The sequence below is a fragment of the Salvelinus namaycush genome, chromosome 40, assembly GCF_016432855.1.
Source record: "Salvelinus namaycush isolate Seneca chromosome 40, SaNama_1.0, whole genome shotgun sequence".
NCBI classification, from domain to species: Eukaryota; Metazoa; Chordata; class Actinopteri; order Salmoniformes; family Salmonidae; genus Salvelinus; species Salvelinus namaycush.
Window position 1 is genome coordinate 4,629,592 of NC_052346.1, and position 21,742 is coordinate 4,651,333.

Genomic DNA, 21,742 nt, shown 5'->3' on the forward strand with positions numbered 1-21,742 from the left:
CTCCAGCAATGCAAAAATAAATGTGAGTCTCTCTTGTTGACTCTCTCTCTTTCTTTTTCATTGACTCTGTCTCTCCCCCTCTCTCGCTCACACAAACAGTTACACAGAGAAGGCTGTTAGAGTAAACAGCAAGCGGTTGCAGTTTATACAGGCATTTAAGGAGACACATCAGCTATTAGCATGGACCCCCTGTGGCACCACAGCAAAGCAGACTGCTGTAGAGCCTCTGTTCTGTCTTGTCTGTGTGAATGGCTCTCTGTTGTTGCGCTGAGCTGGGCTAATAGTTTGTTTAAATTCTTCCAATTAGTTGCTATGATCGCTAGACGGAGACGAACCTGGCTAGTTATCGGTGGGAGAGGATACCGGTGGGTGAGCGCCTGTCCCTGTCTCCTCGTCTCCCTCGCTTGCTCCTCCTCTCTCCCCTCGTTTCTCCCGCTTTTCCTCTTTCTCTCGTTCCAATCTTCTTTCTCTTCCACTCCTTTTTGTCCCTCGTGTGTCCCTCTCCCCTTTCTCCTCTCACCATCGTCACAAAGTGTCAGCGATTTTTGGCTTGTTTTCTGGTCCATTGCAGAGAGGGGCATTAGGCGAGGCACTGTGACCTGACCCGACCCGGCCTAGTGAAGGCTGCAGCTGCACCACTCTGTAGTCACGTTGTTATGTCCTCCTGTCCTGGCGCTGGACCAGCGGGCCTGCTAAACTGTGTCATCATCCCGTTTATTTAGTCCATCCAAGATCTCACAGTACAGGCCAAGGGACAGAGCAGGAAATGCTGGTGCATTCTGGAATTTCTAGGTTGGTTCCGTGAGAGAGGTGTGTGTGTGTGTGTGTGTGTGTGTGTGTGTGTGTGTTTGAATGAGGCTGGTTGGGGAGGTTGTGGTCCCCCTGTCTCTTTCCCCCGCAGTGCTGGAGGCTGCCTAGTTTCACTCTGCCCCTGGGGTAAACACACACACACGCAGCCTGCATGCCTGCATTCACACATCACATTCAGTCAGACAGCTTTGATTCACAGCATGCTACGGTGTAGGTTTACTTCTAGATGATTTCTGGATGTTGAGGTGCCCAAATTGGGCTATTCAGTGTTTTGGCATCTTCTTCTTACTGAAGGAAAATTCTATTTAGTCTGAACTGAAGGTGTAGGGTCCAGATCATTTGAAAACCCACGGTGTGTGTGTATCTTTCCCAGTGTGTCTCCGAGTGTGTGGGGGTGGGTGCTTGTCTGTGGAGCGGCGCGGCGCGCTCAAACACTCCCGAGTTGTTGTGTTGGGAGTCGTTCAGATTCAGACACCAGTGGCGTTGCCATGGCGACCGCGTGGGTGCACGCTCGTTAGTGAAGTGTAACGTCTCTGTCTTTCGCTCCCCGGCGCAGAAGCTCGACTGACTCGATGCCGGTGCTTACCGCACTCGAGTGGTGGAATGGAAACCGTTTTCTCTCTCTCAGACTCTTCATGGCCTTATACAGACACGTGTCTCTGTGTCTTTTTTGAATATCATGAATATACTATGTTTGGTAGGAGAGGGCAGAAGCCCTGCCTAGGGAAACTGGCCTGGGTTGTGTTAATTAGGCACGACATGGACAAACGCTCCAGTGAAACGGAGAGGTACGATCTGAACTTGTCCAATAATATATATGCTATGTATTCCGTTGCATTTAAAAAAACAAACCTGTGTGCCCTAATGAACACAACTCTGTTATATACCTCTGTTATATACCTCATAATTGATGGACACACCAAGCCCACGTGTCTGCCGGTTAGAAATGTTTTGCGATGATGTGCTCTAATGAACAGAACCCTGTTTTGTTGTTTTTCTCAGTCTTTGATGGGAGAGGTAGAGCTGTTCAAGGCTTGATACTGGTGAGCTCACCCCTCTCTTTCACATCCTCCCACCTGACTCCTCCTCTCTTTCTGGGTTTTGATGACCTAATTTCCCCCCCCCCCCCCACTGCATACCCCGGAGGGCACGGAGGTGTTAGATATAGCAGGACCTCTACAAAACCTGACTCACGCACTCTGATACCGAGCCTGCTACGTCTGCTGAGACGTGCTCCCATTGCTGGGCCGTATTCATTAGTGCACCATAGCTAAACGTAGCATGGTATGTCTTGCAAAATATGAGTTTCTTATTGGTTATCTTTTAAGTCCAGGTAGCCGCTCCCCGTTTCGGTCCGTTTGCCTCTGTTTGATGTCTAGTGAATAGGACCCTGGTTTCCAGAGTCCGATCCCATCCTCTTGTCACTAGATTATTAGATTTCACATGTAGTTTGCACGTCAAGGTAGGAGGGCTGTTGAAGTAGTTTACTGAGTGGTGTTCATCATCTTTAAGCTTTTTAGTCATCTCAGAAGCCAGAACCAAATATTTAATGCACTGGCAGCCAACTAGCTTTTTTTTAGGATTGAGAGTAGGGATGTATGATATATCGGATTCAGGCGATATTAGCCAAAAATGCCAATATCGGTATCGGCCCGATGTCTAGTTTAACGGCGATGTGCAAAACCGATGTCAAAGCTGACGTGCATACCTATATAATGTAGGTACATGATGTAACGGCGCCACGTAAAATTTTGCGCTACACGTGCAACACAGCATTCCTAACCTAGCACACAATGTCTGCTGTGTGGATCGAGCAGTCAACAAGTCTTATCAGTCATTTGAAAGAGTAAGAACATTTCAGCAAGACAACTCAAAGGCGAAATCCATTAACGCCAAGATAATGGAATTCATTGCCCTTGACAATCAATCGTTCTCTGTCGTGGTTGATGTTGGCTTTCGCGACTGGTTGAGCAACGGTGCACACTACCAAGTGCGCGCTTTTTCAGATGTTGCCCTACCGGATTTACACCGTAATAGCGTCACTGCTACAGTTGAAGTCGGAAGTTTTCATACACCTTAGCCAAATACATTAAAACTCAGTTTTTCACAATTCCTGACATTTAATCCTAGTAAAAATTCCCTGTTTTAGGTCAGTTAGGATCACCACTTTATTTTAAGAATGTGAAATGTCAGAATAATAGTAGAGTGATTTTATTTCAGCTTTTATTTCTTTCATCACATTCCCAGTGGGTCAGAAGTTTATATACTGAATTAGTATTTGGTAGCATTGCCTTTAAATGGTTTACTTGGGTCAAACGTTTCGGGTAGCCTTCCACAAGCTTCCCACAATCAGTTGGGTGAATTTTGGCCCATTCCTCCTGACAGAGCTGGTGTAACTGAGTCAGGTTTGTAGGCCTCCTTGGTCGCTTTTTCTGTTCTGCCCACAAATGTTCTATAGGATTGAGGTCAGGGCTTAGTGATGGCCACTCCAATACCTTGACTATGTTGTCCTTAAGCCATTTTGCCACAACTTTGGAAGTATGCTTGGGATCATTGTCCATTTGGAAGACCCATTTGCGACCAATCTTTAACTTCCTGACTGATGTCTTGAGATGTTGCTTCAATATATCCACATCATTTTCCTTTCTCATGATGCCATCTATTTTGTGAAGTGCACCAGTCCCTCCTGCAGCAAAGCACCCCCACAACATGATGCTGCCACCCCCGTGCTTCACGGTTTGGATGGTGTTCTTCGGCTTGCAAGCCTCCCCCTTTTTCCTCCAAACATAACAATGGTCATTATGGCCAAACATTTCTATTTTTGTTTTTGAGGACATTTCTCCAAAAAGTATGATCTTTGTCCCCATGTGCAGTTGCAAACCGTAGTCTGGCTTTTTTATGGCAGTTTTGGAGCAGTGGTTTCTTCCTTGCTGAGTGGCCTTTCAGGTTATGTCGATATAGGACTCGTTTTAATGTGGTTATATACTCAGCAACAAAAAAAACATCCCCTCACTGTCAACTGAGTTTATTTTCAGCAAACTTAACATTTTAAATATTTGTATGGACATAACAAGATTCAACAACTGAGACAAACTGAACAAGTTCCACAGACATGTAACTAACAAATGTATAATAATGTGTCCCTGAACAAAGGGGGGTCAAAATCAAAAGTAACAGTCAGTATCTGGTGTGGCCACCAGCTGCATTAAGTACTGCAGTGCATCTCCTCCTCATGGACTGCACCAGATTTGCCAGTTCAACCATTATTCAAATAAGAACTGTCTTATAAATTAGGGTTATTTTAGATGATGACACCTAGCTATATAGTTAGCTAGCTAACTATAGCTACTGAAACAGATGTCGTTTTGCTATGTTTATGGGGAAGAACATTGTTTGCATCCATGAGCTAGCTAGCTTTCGTTATGACCAGCACTGTATGTACGCCAGACAACTTTACCAGCATCATAGCATATGAATCGTTGTGACATATGAAATAGCAGTGATAGTGTAGTCAATGTGTAATAACTACGTAAAAAATGTATGAACGCGTTAAATTATTATGTGATGTGCGGTCATATTCAGGTCCTGATTGTTCAACAAGCTTATTTGACGCGTCAAAGACTCAAACGGTGTATTTCCATAGAAATCCTGGTTGAGAATGAAACGACTGAACAAATGAACAAAGAAACAGCACAGCAAGTAAGTGAAAAATAGGTTTTGATTACGTTTTACTGGTAATGGGGACATACGTAAATGGCAACACACTAACTTTTTGGTCAGTGTGGTGTGCGTGTAGCCTTTATTTAACTAGGCAAGTCAGTTAAGAACAAATTCTTATTTACAATGACGTCCTACCCCGGCCAAACCCGGACGACACTGCGATGCAGTGCCTTAGACCGCTGCGTCCATGTGTGTGTGTTAACTATTTAACTGTACTAGAATGCTTAAAAGGCTGTTAAAATGTTAAATATCGGTTATCTGTATTGTTTTTTTTTTGTGGGGGGGGGGAGGAAAATATCGGATATCGGTATCGGCCAAAAATGTCATATCGGTGCATCACTAGTTGAGAGTTAAGAAACTCTTGGTCATCTTTGAACTAATTTTGGGTTTTGATTGTGAGTCTAGTATTGAATTGTGTTTTGGTGGTTGTGGCCATGCTGAAGTTTCAGCCTTACTTTCATATTTGGATGATTCTCTCACTGATTTCAGTCTCCTACCCTTTAGCCAGAGGGGGCTTATGGAACCTCTTGCATCATCAGAGTATCTTGGAAGCCTTGCTGAATATTTTATGCTATCTTGACAGTGCAGCTTTATGGAGGAGTTTCTCATATCCCTACCTGAGGGTAGTGAGCAATACTTAAAAAGAAACAGTTTTATTCGCACTGAGAATACACATTGACACCCACGTGCATGCACACACACACACCTATGCCTTCATTCACGAACCAGCACTAGCATGCTTACCAGTGCACATGGGAGACTAGCTCCTTCTCACATACACATGTACAGTGGCTGTATCCCAAATGGCACCCTATTCCCTACATGGTGCACTACTTTTGACCGGAACTCTATGGGCCCTAGTCAAAAGTAGTGCACTATATAGGGAATAGGGTTCCAGTTGGAATGTAGACAGTAACAAAAGCTGTGATTCTTCATTTCCACGTGCAGGGTTGTGGTGGTTGTTGGGGGTAGGGTGTCTGGGTGTGCGTGTTCTCAGAGCACAGGGAACTGTCTCATGATAGTGATTTGGAGAAAAATGGCCCTGGGGTAGAGGAGGATGACACGCCAAACAAGGTTACACGGGAGGAATGGGCCTCTCTACTTCCACCCACACTAGCATACCACTTAGAGTAAAGCCATGCATTAGGATTGAATACTTAGTAGTATGTTTGTGTGGCTGTTCAAACAGAGCCTCTGTCTGTGTTTCTCAACCCCTGGTCTATGATACTGTTGTCCTGTCAGTTGGTAGATCAGTATCTAATGCTACGGAGCTGTGCAATGTCAAACCAAGTAAGCGGTCATGATTTGGTTAGTTGCCAATGTCGCCGGCTTGTTTTGAGTGACGGCGAACCATCCGAGGAGATTTTATAATGCCAGGGTTGCCTGATACAATAGTGGCGTTCCAAAAACTTTTGCAAGTCACCAACATGCACACATTGTGAAGTTCCTTAACATTTTCTCCTGTTTTTCTTTTTTCCTTTCCTTCCTTTACCAGTGTGCCCAAGGACTGTGAGAGCTCCTTGAGACTCCAGGCACACAACACCTCACTGACATCCAGATGATGCTGGAGGTGCAAGAGGAAAGAGCAGCAGCCACAGCAGGAAACTTCAGCCGGAAAGAGCGTGTCAAGAAGGAGCGGGACGAGGCGGGCCCAGACAGTGGCCGAGCCAATAGCAACACTAACCCCCCCTCTAATAACCACAACTCCGCCCTCGCCGGCACAGGCCACAGGAACCCCCGGGCCAAGGCCACACCCTCGGCCAGCCCGCACCAGCACTTGACTCCGCCCTCTGTCTCCCTGGGATCGCCGTCAATGCATTCCAGCAATCCCAAAGTGAGGAACTCCCCATCGGCTAATACGCAGAGGTGAGCTGGGTCCATGTGCTATTATGTCTCTCTCTTGGCTCTTTAAAACAGGGGTACAACTCAACTTTTAAGGATAAATTATCCTCCGCTCCCGGGCCACTCCACGGGCCACAGGCTGTACATCCCCGCTTGATAACCTGTCAATCCCGCTGCGTAATGAAAGAGTTTGAATGCCTTCCACGTTGCCTCACGCCGCCCGTTTGCTTTTATCTCAGAAGATTGCTATAGACCATCTCGACGTGGTTCTGGAGATGTTTAGCACTTCTCCGGGACAGTCACTGCAATCAAGACGACCTAGAATGAACTGTTTGTCCTTCTCTGATTAAGACCACCGTGTTAACTGCCGTGCCGTCTGACTCTCCGTTCTGTGTTGTAGTTATAGCGTGGTATTTATTGAATCCTGTCTCGCAGTTGGATCTAAGTCCTCCGCTCCTAAACCTGCTAAGAGGTCAGGCGAGATCAGATCTGGCATCCTGTATGAGGTTACACGACGACCAGACTTGGTGAACTACTTTGGCCTGTTAAAGCTTAACCTAGTGCAGCAGGTCCTGGCTATGCGTGAGCCCTGGAACAGTGGCCTGAGTGTCTCCACCCTGCAGCTGCCTCTCTGCCAGCCCATCCCGGGTCGGCCCGTGCTGACTCAGGCCCTCTGGGACTAGTATAAAGGCTGCAGCTGCACTGCCAAAGCCCTGCTGGGGCCCGTCTCACAGTAGGCACGCCGGCCATATTGGCTCAACGTTTGGCTTCGGATCCATATTGGCTCCGGTTTTGGCCGCGAGGCCATTTTGGCTGGGTTTTTAGGAGAGTACTAGGGCTTATGTTTCACTGCTAGCTGGAAAGGGAGGCCTGGTAGGGTCTTGTTTGGAGATTGTTGTTACTCCCATTGAGTGCTGTGACGCTGCCAGTCAACTATTTTCGATCTGTCCCTGGACTTTTAGCCCAATGCAGTGGTCATGCTGAACCTCGTACCACCAGCAATGGATTCCGGCAGTTCTCAAGCTAAATTAGTGTGTGGTCAGACCAGAGACGGAAGAGGAAGGCTGCAAATTCCATGAACTAAGTAGACCAGACCCAGGTGCTATTGCATTGGTGTCTATAGAAGACACATCCAGTTAAGTAGACCGGAACTGACAATTCTTTTTCAATGCCCGAGTGAACTATCTTCATTTATCCACCATCTTTGGTCAGACTACCCGTTCCGTATCTGTTGTGCTTCCCTGTGTTCTACTTCCCGTTTCTCCTCCAACTTCATCGAGCAGCCCCCTTTTCCCCTGCTTTGTCCATGTGTAACTGGTCTCCATGGCAATGGGGCGAGTTGTGTTCCTGTCTCTAGGTTTCGGCCCAGCACAGGGAGAAATATGGCTGTGTACTAGTGCCTACTTTAACAAGGCACCGATTATATATTAACACCCCCCTCCACCTCCCCTGCTGTTCCCAACTCTGTCAACAAAGAATGGGTGAGGACTGGAGGTGGTCCTGTTTACCCTTTTTGTAATCACTCACCTGCGTGCGTCATGCCTCCCCAACCAGGATCTGGGCTGTGTTCATTAGGGCACGCAACAAAATGTTTCAGTCCCTTTTCTAACGTATTGGTGCCTAAATGAACATGACCCAGCTGCTGATTTAAGAGTGATGCTTTCTCAGGGTGGGGAGCTGCCATGTGCCTTCCTCAGCCTGATAATGACGGTGGTTGGTGGTTTGATGTAAATAATGGGTGTATTAGTTTCTACTGTTAAGCGCATGTGATAAGACTTGCGTATTTAAAAAAAAAAGTTTTTTTGTTGAGAACAGCAATTGCATATTGTTTGATTTTCCCCCACTAACTCTGGTTGTCTTTCCTCTCCTTCAGCAGTCCCAAACAGAAGCAGGAGGCCATGGTACGCTCCCCACCCGTCATGTCTCCCTCCAGCGCCGCCCAGATGGACTCAAAACTGCCCAATCAGGGAAAGCCGGGGGGCGCTGGCAGCCAATCGCAGCCCTCGCCCTGTGACCCCAAAATTCTAGGCCCCAAGGGGCCCGTAGGGAGCCTGGGACTAAAAAACGGACAAGGCCTGAATGCAGGCAACGGGGCCAAGGGCAAAATGAAGAGGGAAAGAAGCACTTCGGTGGAGTCGTTTGAGCATCGTGACACGGGGACGCCCAACAACGAGGGGGATCAGAAAGGTAAGGCCGAGCCCTCCCCTACAACTAGTGATGGAGCCATCAACAGGTTTTAGTCTGTCAACCTAAAAGAAGGCTTTTGATATGGAAGACAGGGTAATGATCAACATCCTATGGCACCTACAGTATCACTACATCATAATAGTCTCATGGGGCCCGATTCAGAGTTCAGATATGCACATGCTACTCTTACTGTCTATTTCTCCAGAATCTCAAGGCAGATTATTGTCCCCTAGTGAAAAATGACTGTTCATACCAAATAGTAAGAAACTCCCGTTGAAAACCAGTGTTGTTTTTTTCTTCACGTTCAACATCACCTTGCTGTTGCACCTTGTTCTCCGCCGGGACATCAACTAGTCAGAGGGGTGAACTCAAAGCGTCAAAATACAAGGACTAGGTCTAGGATGTTGAGGTGTGAATTATTAACTCATGATATGGAGTTGTCTGAGTGGGCTTTGTGACGGATGTAGAGTCGTGTCCTTATAAGATGGCTCACAGGCTTATCTGGCATGTCACGATGGCCCCCAGGACCCCACAGGGAATGTCATTAGTCACACTATTCTTGGTAGCTTTCGCCCTAGTAAGAGGGAGCGTGTGTGTGTGTGTGTGTGTGTGTGTGTGTGTGTGTGTGTGTGTGTGTGTGTGTGTGTGTGTGTGTGTGTGTGTGTGTGTGTGTGTGTGTGTGTGTGTGTGTGTGTGTGTGTGTGTGTGTGTGTGTGTTCCTCCTCGGGGCTGGCTGTAGTGCTGCATTAAGACATACACAACCCCGTTTATCTCCTGGTGGAAAAAACTCTGTAGGCTGGAGCCTTGGAAGAAACCATCTCACTGTGTTCAAGGGGGTGTCCAGTCGTTTTCCCCTTAGTATTTCCATTTCACTGAGACATCTGGTGGTTACTACTGAGATTGCTGTTACTGAGCGGGATCTGGTTCTACGTCTTTCATGATATGAAATCATATAAACGTGAACAGTATTTTTCTTTTGGTATTGAGCCTAACCACAACTAGATATTTTATAGATGAATGAAAATGACAGTGGGCCAAATGGTAAAAGCATGTGAAAAGAAATGGGAATGGGTGTAGTGTATATTAATAAAATACCCAGAATATCCCTCCAGACACGTCAGTTTGATTGCCTAGTGTTAATGTAGATTGTTAGGTAATTTTTGATTTAATTTACATGCTTTAGGTGTGTGCCAGTGGCCATTTGTTTGTGGCATGCGCGTCTGTTGATGTAGCATGTGGAGCATTCTGCACAGGGAGCTTCCACTCCATGTCCATCTCCAGCTAACACACTCACACACACACACACACACACACACACACACACACACACACACACACACACACACACACACACACACACACACACACACACACACACACACACCACCTCATAAAGTTTTCAGGCTCTTGGCCTCGGGGCCTGCAGTGCATTGCTCACAGCTGCTTGCCTGGAGGGGCCCACAGGTTTGGGGCTGGCGGTGGGGACAGAAGGTCCTGCAGTTTTGAAAGCGTGTGGTTTGGTGTGTCGACAGTGCACACTCCTAGTGATGTGAGACTGACTTAATTTTAAAGTATATGTACAATGTCGGACCGGGAGCTGTTGTAGGGACGCAGATTAAGCCTAGTCCTGGATTAAAAGTACTTGATAGAGACTTATTGGAGAGCCTCCATTAATAAGCACGCTGCTTAATCTGGGTCAGGGAAACCGGCCTTTAAAGTTTAAAATGCTATCTTAAATTAGTGACTGTTTGTGCATGTTTGGTTGTTTACATGTGAGACTTTGGGGTAAGAGGTAAGGGTCATATTCGGTAGGCACAAATCGGAAGAAAACACTCAAAAATGGAGTGAAATGGGGCTGTACGATCTGAACGCTTGCTTTTGTTTTCCGTTGCACAACGTTTTGCCGCATGAACACGACCCAGGCCACCCCCCCAGTGTCCCGCTGGGCTCCCTGTGATTGTTGTCTGTTTAAAAGACACCGGGCTAAATTATTTACAGCCCCCCCCCCCCCCGTCTTTCTCTCTCTGAGATCAATCAGGACCGCCCACTTTACTGCCTCACAGCTCGTCTCCCTCCACCCATTGGTCCGCTGAAAGCATTGATCTGAACTAGTGAATAGTCAACACGTTATTTGGTCGTAATGTGTTAATGCTGCCGCCTAGCCTGGCCCCAGGTCTGTTTGTTCTGTTATAGCCAACTCATATCGTCATTGTCCATAGGATTTAGCAAGGCAGCACAAACGGATCTGGAACCAGGCTATGAATGCTGCATCACATTATTGTAAACCCATCAAACACCAGCTAGGCCCAAATGTGTTGTTCAATTACCTTCACTTGTGCATGGCAAAATCAGTAAGTCGTAATGAGTACAGCTTTATAGGTGTGCTTGATTGACACTTGCCAGACTTAGCTCCTTCATCTCTCTCTCTGGTGTAGAGCTGGGCAGCCGAGCCAAGAGGCTGTGTGTAGCAGAGCGGCGGCAGCCCTACAGTGGAGCGGACTGGTGCTCTGGGGGCGAGAGTGACGAGGAAGACCCAGGGTTCTTTAGTAAGTACGGTAGCTACCTGGTCAACTGGTCCCAGATCTGTTTGTACAGTCTTACCAACTCCTATGGTCACTGCCACAAACGGTACTCTGGCAGCGTTTACACAGGCAGCCCAATTCAGACCTCTTTTTCACAGATTGATCATTTGACCAATCAGATCAGCTCTGAAAAAAATATGATGTGAGAAGATCGGATGTGATTGGTCAAAAGACCAATTAGTGGAAAAAATGTCAGTTGGGCTGCCTGTGTAAACGCAGCCAAACAGATCTGTGACCAGACCAGTGAACTGGGGTTGGGAAGGAACAGAAGCGTGATTTGCTCCGAGTGCTCCCCATGGCCCTCCTAAATGAGATTACACAGGCCTAATGATCTGGTGCCGTATGTGTCAAGCGTCTCAGAGTAGGAGTGCTGATCTAGGAGCAGTTTAGCTTTTTAGATCACATTTGAATAAGACTACATGGACAGCGAGGAACTGATTCTACTCGGAGACGCTTGATACTGTATATCTCATCGGAATAGTTCCAGGTTGTATTTATTGCAGTGAACACATTATATCTGATCTCACAGCGCTCCTGGAGAAGTGTTTTAAAGTCTAAGGAACCACATACAGCGATATGTAGATGCACAATGGAGACAACCTGGAGACAACCAGACCATCATGGTCTGGGTCCATAGTGTTCTCTCATTCTCACCTCTACTTCCTGTTTCTCTCCCCAGACTGCAATTTGATAGAGATGAAGCCTCTGGACTCCAACGCGCTCAGCTCGGCCACGTCGACACACAATAACGTTGGAGGGCAGAGCATGGAGCTGGGCGGCAGCGGTCCCAAGCCCGGGTCAAAGGTTGTGTACGTCTTCACCACAGAGATGGCCAACAAGTAAGCTAGCTCTGGCTGTTTGTTTGTATGGTTGATTGGTCATTGTTCATGATCTGTACATTAAAGTATACCACACCCTGAACTCTCTGGATTTAACAATGGCGGAAACTCCCTCAGGCCAATGCTTCTTTGACCAATCCGATGCTTTTAAATCTGACAAGGAGGGTGCAAGTTCACACTTCTGGAGAAGGGTGGAGACTAGTGAATGCATTCAAAATGAAGTGAAGTCACCTGATGGAAACCTTAGTGTGGGGTGTTGTCCCCTTCCCTTGTCTCTGACCCGTGCACTACCATCTCCTCCTCACACACCCTTTACCCCCCACACATCCTTGTCTGCCCTGAGTAGCCTAGCCAGCCAGTGTGTTCTGCCGGTCACTGACAGACTGTCTGTGAATAATGACAGAGGGTCACCCAAACTCCGGGTTGTCCCCTAGTGGGGTGGTCCCATTTGATTGACAAGTGATGACAACAAGCTCTCTCTCTCTTCCCCCACCACTTATCTGCCCTGAGTAGCCCAGCCAACCCCCTGATCAGTGTGTTCTGCCTGTCTCGACCTCTGTATGCTCGGCTATGAAAAGCCCACTGACATTTACTCCTGAGGTGCTGACCTGTTGCACCCTCTATAGCCACTATTATTTGACCCTGCTGGTCATCTATGAACGTTTGAACATCTCGAAGAACGACCTAGCCTTAATGTCTATGTATTCTTTTATTCTCCACCTGGCAGAGCCAGAAGAGAACTGGCCACCCCTCAGAGCCTGGTTCCTCTCTAGGTTACTAGAGAGTTCCCTGCCTTGCTAGGGAGTTTCTCCTAGTCACTGTGCTTCTACATCTGCATTGCTTGCTCTTTGGGGCTTTAGGCTGGGTTTCTGTATCAGCACTTTGTGACATCTGCTGATGTAAAAAGGACTTTATAAATGCATTTGATAGATTGATGAGGAGAGGTGGACAACAGGAGGCCATTGCAGCCCTGCCACTCGTCCCTAACCATGGAACGCTCAACTGTTTAGTTCACCTGTGTAGTTCAACTGGCTATTACCGATTTTATAGTTGCTTGAACTCCCATAACACATTTGCGGTGTTTACACAGGCATCCCAATTCAGATGTTTTGCCCAATTATTGGCAAAAGAGCTGATATGACTAGTCAGAAGACTAATTAGTAGGATTGCATCCTTGAGCTGCAGTGAACGAAGGACTCCTTCCTCGTCGGGGTGTTATGGTGGTGTGCATACCAGTAGTGGGTGCATTGCCACCACCTTCCAGACTGGAATGTTATGAGATGGATGGAGGTGTTCTAGATTCTGCACTCTAGTCTACATGAATGGGAGAAGTAATTGGAGAGAGTCATTGAGGCCGCTGTGGCCTATTCGCAGATGGGTGATTATGGTTTCTGATCGTCTTGAGGGTCCTTCGTGGTTATTGCTGATTGAAACCAAGTATAGATGCCTTCCCTTTTCACCTTCTGTCCATTCCTTTTGCCTATTGTCTGGGATTCTGAGGAGTGAATATGCTAAGCAGATGTATTTAAAGGCCCATGATATCACCATGTAGTAACTTAGTTACTAGAACAATAAGAGCTTTTTTCCCTCCCCACGCAGACCACTCCCCGACAGTCCTAGCTAAACTCTTGCTTGAGAAATTGCCCTTTGCTAAGAAGTCGTTTTTTTGTTTCTTTTTGACCATTTTCATTGAGAACATTCACAGTAAGGTACCTAATTGTTACCCAGAACAAAAGAGAGAAAAAAAAGTTTGCATTTGAACTTTTTTAATGTCTGCAGTGTGTATAGTTCACAATTGTGCTCCAATATATGACTTTGATGATGGGTTTCAATTCTTCATTTATTAACCTGATTTTGAAATGAGCCTCTTGCACCTGTTGCCTGTTTGAAACGCGTGCACACACACCTACTCATGAGTGTGCTCCGCTGTCTGCAGGGCGGCTGATGCGGTCTTCACGGGCCACTCGGACAACATCATTGCCTTCCACATGAACAACAACTCCAAGGGCAACAAGCCCCATCTACCTGTGGTAAGTCTAACCCACTTCAATACAAAACCACATTTAACTAGCCTGTTATTTATCATACCATTTGGGGTATCATCAAAAATCTGTCATTTTGCCATTAGCAGACCATTTGTATTGTGCCCCTTTGTTGGTCTGGTAATATAATGTTATATAACAATGCTAAAACTTTAAGCGTGGTTCGGACAAGGCTATGATATTTGTCCAACTCAAAATAATTGTATTTTTTTAAGCTATATTAATTATGCACCCTGGCATGCTTTGATAAGCCTCTCTTAATGTGTACGTGTCAGTGAGCGGGAACATTTGGTAACCCCACCAACCCCTCTCTCGCCCTCACCCTGTGTTGTAGAATAATCAGATGGGACCCCCTCGGGGTGACTCCAAGCAGCTGGGTGGAGCCCCCCAGCAGCAGTCATCTCACCCTTCTGACCAGAACCACCAGCAGGCCTCCAAAGCACCTCCACCAGGCCAACAGCAGCCAGCAGAGACCCAGCCTCAGGGGGCCAAGCCTGGGAGCTTCCCCCAGGACGGGGCCTCCTCTGGGGGCATGGACTCTAAGAGTGGAGGCCCCCAGAACGGCACGCCCCACGACGCTAATAGCAACCCTGGAGGGACGCCCGGCCACCAGACCCCCTCTGGGGCATCCCAACAGGGCTTCCCCTCTCTGGACCTTCCCAATGGTGCCGACGCCAAACTCACGGCCCAGCAGCAGCAGCTGGCACACGAGCTGATGTCCAGCATGGGGGACAACTCTGAGGGCCTGTCCCAGGAGCAGCTGGAGCACCGCGAACGCTCCCTGCAGACGCTACGGGACATCCAGCGCATGCTCTTCCCCGATGAAAAGGAGTTATCCCTCAAAGACATGGTAGCCATGGGGCAGGGCAACCCAGGCGGGCCTCCTGGGCCCAACCCTGGCATGATGGAGGGGGTGCCCAAGAAGCCTGGGGAGCAGGGCCCCCTCCAGGCCATGATGGCCCAGTCCCAGAGCCTGGGGAAGCCTGGAGGCCCTGTGGGGCCCCGTTCCGATGGCACTACGTTTGGGCCCGGAGGCCTCAGAGACATGTCATTCTCCCCGGACGAGCTGGGGCCTCCGCCTCCTGGACCGCCTATGAATTCTCACGGAGGGCCCGGCGGTGAGCACAGGGATCACACAGGGATGAACCCGGAGCAGATGGCATGGCTGAAGCTGCAGCAGGAGTTCTACGAGGAGAAGAAAAGGAAGCAGGAGCAGATGCAGCACCGGGGGCCCATGGGCGACATGATGATGCACCAACAAGGCCCCCGGGGCCCCATGATGCGCGGGCCCCCGCCTCCCTACCAGATCAATTCAGCTGGGGAGATGTGGGGCCCCGAGCACTTCCCAGAGCAGATGAGCATGGGCCCCCGGGGCCCCATGCATCCCCACATGCAGAGGATGCCCGGCGGCTTCCCTCCTGGCATGATGAACCCGGGTATGGAGGGCGGCCCCAACCCCGGGGGGCCCCGGCCTGGAATGAGTTGGCCCGACGACATGGGACCCAACATGGGCGACGGCAGGGGCTTCCTGCCCGGACAGGGGCCGTTTGTAGGGCCAGGGGGTCGGGTGGAGAGGTTCCCCAACCCACAGGCGGTGCAGGAGGCCATGTTCCAGCAGGGCATGGGGGGTGACAAGCAGGGCATGGGGCTGCCACCGGGCATGATCATGGAGATGAACAGGATGATGGGGGGAAACGGCCCCCGGGGGCCAATGAACGGCCCCGGCAACGGCCCTAACGGAGGAGGCATGATGTTTCCCAGAATGCCTAGCGACGTTGGCCCAATGAGCCCATCCTCTAGGATGGAGTTTGTCAAGGGCCTGGGCCGGGACATGGGCCCCGAGTTCAGCATGGGCCCCGGGAACATGAACATGGGGCCCAACCCCCAGATGATGCAGGCTAAGATGAGGGGGGAGCCTCCCATGAACATGAGCCCCGAGGAGATGATGAAGATGAGAGGAGGCTCCATGCCAGAGAACATGGGCCCTCAGAAGATGATGCAAGGGCCTCCCTTCCCTGACCAGGGGCACCACCCAGGGGACTTCAACATGGGCCCCAACCGCCACTTCCCAGGTATGGGGCCTCACGGGCCAGGGAACCCTAGGTGCCCCAGAGTCGAACCCCCCTTCGGCCCTGACCAGCGAGGACCCAACCACGGAGGCAACGGTCGCCTCAGCCACATGCCCCCCAACTCGGGCCCGCCTCCCAACCAGAGGAACATGGGGGGCCGCAAGGGTCCTCAGGACATCCAGGGCGGCCAGGCTAACTCACCCAACATCAACCCCCTCAAGTCCCCTACGCTGAGGCAGGTCCAGTCCCCCATGCTGGGCTCGCCCTCTGGGAACCTCAAGTCCCCCCAGACGCCCTCCCAGTTGGCCGGCATGCTCCAGGGGCCCTCGGCGGCGGCAGTGGCCGCGGCCGCTGCCTCCATCAAGTCTCCCCCCATGATGGGTTCGGCCGGAGCCTCTCCCGTCCACATGAAGTCACCCTCGCTCCCGGCACCCTCCCCAGGGTGGACATCATCTCCCAAGCCCCCCATGCAGAGCCCAGGCATCCCCCAGAACAACAAGCAGCCCCCACTCAGCATGACCTCACCCAACATGATGGGCAACGTGGAGCAAGGTGAGTCCCAGAAGTTTCTCCTCTGTTAGCTTTCCGTCAATTCAGTTCAGTAGATTGTGCTTTATGGACTGAATCTTGACTTGAGATCTGTGCTTTTAACTCAGACTCAGGCAATGGGAGATTTGTGTGAAAGCTTGAGTTTAATTAGGATTCAGCCCTACGTATGCTCTGCATAAGAAGATACAGTGGATTTATGTAACTGATCTCTCCTCTCTCTCCCTCTTCTCTCGCTCCCCTTCTCTTCCTCTCCCTCTTCTCTCCCCCCTTCTCGTCGTCCTCTCACTCTCCCCTTCAGGAGGGAATGGTCCCACCACAGCACCCCCTTCCAGTAGTGCTTCCAGTCTTCCGTCTGGCAGCCCCTACGCCCTGCCCCCTGAGCCCACGATATCTCAGAACCCCCTGTCCATCATGATGTCACGCATGTCCAAGTTCGCCATGCCCACTTCCACGCCCCTCTACCACGACGCCATCAAAACGGTGGCGAGCTCGGACGACGACTCGCCGCCGGCCCGCTCGCCGAACCTGCCACCCATGAACATGTCTGGTAAGAGCTCCAACATGCTGTTATATTTGGCATACAAACACACACACAGCTGTACCAGAGAGGTAGCCGTTTAGACCAGGCCATTTTCCGTTAACGCGTCACAAATCATAAATACCTATACATATCTGTATCCAAATTTGCACCTTTCCAATTTTCTTCTACTCATACCCCTGGAACCTGGAACATTCACTATACTGAGGCGTAAGCGTATGCTTAAGCATTTTATGTTTTTGCTCTTTGTTTTATGGTTTGAATGTAGTGATCTCACCCTGCCTGTCTCTCTGCTGCCTCCTATAGGTATGGGAATGAACCACCACCCAGGCCACAACCGCATGATGGCTCCCACGTCACAAGGCCCCATGCCCGCTCTCAGCCCCATGGGCATGAACACCATGGGCTCCCAGCCCCTCTCCCACGGCATGCCTAACCAGATGCCCTCGCCCAACCCGATGGGGGGACCCCACCAGGTGCCCATGGGGCCGGGCATGATGGGGCCCCACGGCATGATGATGCCCGGCGGGCAGGACCCAGGGATGGGCAACCCTCAGATGATACCTCAGGGCCGTATGGGCTTCCCCCACCGAGGCCAGGGATTCCCCCCTGGCCACTCTCCTCCTCAGCAGGTCCCCTTCCCCCACAACGGCCCCGGGCCCCAGGGTGGTTTCCCTCACGGCATGGGTTTCCAGGTGGAGATGGGCCGAATGGGCAACATGGGCCCCGGCGGGGATCCGGGCGGCATGTGTAAACCCAACACCCCTGGAGGAGGCCAGGACTTCAACATGTTCAACAACGATAACGACCTCCACGAGGTCATGCGAACGGGAGCCACCGGAATGCCAGAGTTTGACCTCTCCCGGATTATCCCATCGGAAAAGCCCAGCCAGACTCTGTCCTACTTCCCCCGCGGAGGCGAAGGCCCGGGGGTGAAACCTCCTCACCCCTCCGGCCCCCAGGGCTTCCCTCCCCAGATGCAGGGAATGATGGTGGAGGGGAACCCCAGGATGGGGATGCCCATGCAGGGGATGGGGGGTCCGCCGGGCCCTGGCCACATGGGGGGGCCCCAAGACATGCCAATGGGGAACCCTGGCCACAATTCCATGCGGCAGCCACACCCGGGTCACCCCGGCTTCATGCCCCAGGGCATGATGGGACCCCAGCACCGGATGCTGTCGCCGGGGCAGCAGCCGGGCATGATGGGAGGACCTGGGCAGGGGATGATGCAGGTTAAAGAGAGGGGGGGGCCCATGTACAATCACACGGGCCCCGTGGGCTCGCCCAACATGATGATGTCACTCCACGGCATGGGTGGCCCCCAGCAGACTATGATGATGCCGCCTCAGATGAGGCCTCGCGGCATGGCAGGGGACATGGGCATGGGCTTCAACCCTGGTCCCGGAAACCCCGGGAACCTCATGTTCTGAGCTGCTACAGCCAAGTAGAAACTAAAGACCTGACTCGGAACCTAGGAGTCTAGAACCTGGAGTCTAGAACCTGCGCCAACAAAGGAATACACATGAGACTTGTGCTCTCTTAGGCGGGTTGTTGTGTGGACTGGGGACACATACTTTCACTCTGGCACATACTCACACATCCCGAGACACTTTTGGGCTGGTTTAGCAGTCTGTCGGGTGTGGTGGTGGAACTGCAGCGTGTTCACACTGAGGGGAAGGCGGATGTACACCATTTCAGAGGGGACTGATCTTTCTCTGTTTGGGAAAACGTGGAATGTACGGCACGAGTCTAAGCTCCAGTGTTCTACGGGCGGATAGGAAATGGGCCTCTTCATAAAAACTCAAGGGATGACCCGGGACCAGAGGTCCGTAGTTGTACTGTTGTTATAAGAACAGCTAAATTACGAAATGTAAAGAACAAGCATTAAAAACACAACGAACTGAATGAAAAGACAAAAAGGTCACCATTTTTTTTTTTTTTACTTTTTTTTTTTTTTTTGTCCCATTTTTGGCTGTATGTTTACATCTCATCTCATCACTACCCTCCACAGATTCAATGCTCTTTGTATTGGTGTACAGTAATTGTGTTGTTAAAGGGATTTTACTAGTGACTTCTAGTTTCTGTTTTCCCATCTTCTTTTGTAAAGGAGGGTGGGGGTGTGGAAAGGGGGGGGTAGGTAGCCAAATGTCGCTGCAACTCCCACTCTGAAATGCTGTTTACCATGTAGGGGGGGTCAAAGTATTTTAAAAACTGCATTTTCCTTTGTTACTCTACATGATATGCCAAACAATGACCTCATACAGATAATAGTATTATTGAAAAAGCACAAACATGATTTAACTGTAAAGAAAGTGTTTTCCTTTCTCCTGTTTTTATTGTCAAAAAACACTTGGTAGGATGGGTGATTCTCTGGCATACGCAGTGAGGTGCTGATGAGGCCTAGAATTGGATATGGGGTTGTGGGTTGGGGGGGGTGATGTCTGTCACACCTCAAACCCCTCTCAGCCCTAACGGACAAATGGACACGGCAGTAAGTAAAGCCTCTGCTCTCACCCTTCCAGGCTAGGAGTACATAGAGGAGAGTGAAGAAGAAGCAGCCTTAACCATGTCTGGATTACTTGGAGGGGTGACCATGGAATTTTGCATACTTTTTTTAAACAAAAATGTCACACACAAAAAAACGAAACAGAAAATGAGGTAATGGGTTGTGTCTGTGTCCCTGCCTCTCCTGTGTTCACACATTGTCATGTGACTCCATTGAATTTGGTACAGGGCTGTGGTGTTGGAAGACAAATAAAATCTATTGTTTGGTATACAAGTGGCCTGTGTTGTGTCGTATACTGTTTTCCCCTAGCACACCAGTCAATCACACCTTTTTGGAGGTGTAATCTACGTATGATTAATGTCATTTTCCATCAACTATACGGAAAAATCCTTTGTGTCGATTGCAATGGATCTCACACTGTATAGAGCAATATGGCCACCTAGTGGAGAAACACTGGTCAGTGGTGCTTACATCCCATTCTTAAGAGTTCCGGGGCCCATGCCAACAACTATCATATTTTGGTACTCTACTCCAGTGGTTCTCTAACTTTTTGGGTTACTGTACCACCAAGCACATTTTGTTCCCTGAAGTACCCCCACGTGTGCATTGCACCAGTAAGCCTATGGTCTTTTGAGTCTCTTCGACTATTCCCTGTGGATAGGCAAAGCACCCCCAGGGGTACCTGGTTGAACTACTGCTCAATAGAGCCTAGTGCATTGTTAAACCCTTTTTGTTATTGAAGATTGGAACTGGCAGCAATATCTGACAGACTGGTGTTGGCAAGTGATTTTAATCCCGTGTTGAAATAATGCTTCGAGTGTATCAGGCCAAAATGATAACTATACAATCGGGGCCCGTATTCCTCAAAGTGTCTAAACTGATCCTAGATCGGCACTGCTACTCTGAGATAAGTTGTGAATTCAAGCACAGGTATTGAGACTATTTCCATTGAATGTCCATACATACTCATTGTATGTAAGTTAACCAACCCCCAGGGAATTCTCTTTGGCTCCCATCCAGACCATGCCCTGGGAAACGTTGGAATAGTTCCCTAGCCTATTATCAAAACGTATAAAACACTGGGAATCAGTTCTCAAGGTTTCCTCTGGCTCCAAATGTCCACCAAGGCACTATAATTACCCAGCATTCCAGAGAACAGCCTGGTCCGTCAGCCTGGCCAAGGGGACTTTGCCCTCGACTAATTTTAGAGAGGGTAAGTGTGTCCTGCAGCTGTGAAGCCTGGCATTCATGCCTCTGGTTTATACACACATATTAAATATGGCTATAACGAGGGGTTATAAAAGATCAGGACAAATGGATACTGATACTGAAACTCAAATGATTGACCCTGTTGCTCGATAAGAGGCCAGTTAAAAACAATTATCTCAGATGAGGTGTGTTCATAGGTCCGAAAATATCAGTCAAATACAGTGCATGGTACATATGGGATGTATATATTGAGTTTGTGCTCGTCTTACATTTTGTCTTAATGCGAAGAGAATCGGTGGTCTTTACGTACACACAGTCAATATACAATATAGTGCAGATAGAACAGTGAACATTATTGTCATCAGTGTGCAAAATAGAATCGCTATACTTAAAACATGAGTAGATAAGACGTAGCTTGCAAATTCCTATCATGTGTCACGGTTAAATGTGTTTCTAACGGCAGACAATATATACTTTTATATACAAAATGAACATGAAAACATTTGTAACACTAAAGATACATAGATTTTCACATTGCTTTTTGCTAAAGTGCAAAGTTGACAAAAATGTGATTGCAATGACACCACCCCAATACGATATAATTCACATTAAACAAAGATGTGTTGAAAATTAGCTAGACAACTTTTTTGGGTTAATTCTTATTTAGATTTAGTTAAACATTTCAAAATGTAAATCTGAGATTTTTTAAAAGACTATACACACAGATTCAGTAAACCAGTGCAAAACTATTTCAGTTTTCGACCACATACTTTGCCAGATAAAAAAGCTAGATCCTATTATATATATATATATATATATCAGCCCTTCTGTTTGATAATTCTGAAAGGG

The 21,742-nt window shown here is 48.9% G+C and overlaps 1 protein-coding gene across 1 annotated transcript in view; it reads left to right on the forward strand.

Moving 5' to 3' along the window:
* Nucleotides 1-19,957, forward strand: part of LOC120033451 (B-cell CLL/lymphoma 9 protein-like) — a 42,582-nt gene extending 22,625 nt beyond the window's left edge. The window contains exons 4-11 of the mRNA XM_038979811.1: nucleotides 6,026-6,396; nucleotides 8,246-8,559; nucleotides 10,995-11,105; nucleotides 11,821-11,980; nucleotides 13,917-14,010; nucleotides 14,357-16,643; nucleotides 16,939-17,187; nucleotides 17,485-19,957. Of these exons, the coding sequence (XP_038835739.1) occupies nucleotides 6,089-6,396; nucleotides 8,246-8,559; nucleotides 10,995-11,105; nucleotides 11,821-11,980; nucleotides 13,917-14,010; nucleotides 14,357-16,643; nucleotides 16,939-17,187; nucleotides 17,485-18,608 (4,647 nt within the window). The 5' untranslated portion in view covers nucleotides 6,026-6,088 and the 3' untranslated portion in view covers nucleotides 18,609-19,957. The remainder of the gene's footprint in view (nucleotides 1-6,025; nucleotides 6,397-8,245; nucleotides 8,560-10,994; nucleotides 11,106-11,820; nucleotides 11,981-13,916; nucleotides 14,011-14,356; nucleotides 16,644-16,938; nucleotides 17,188-17,484) is intronic.
* The last annotated feature ends 1,785 nt before the right edge of the window (nucleotides 19,958-21,742 follow it).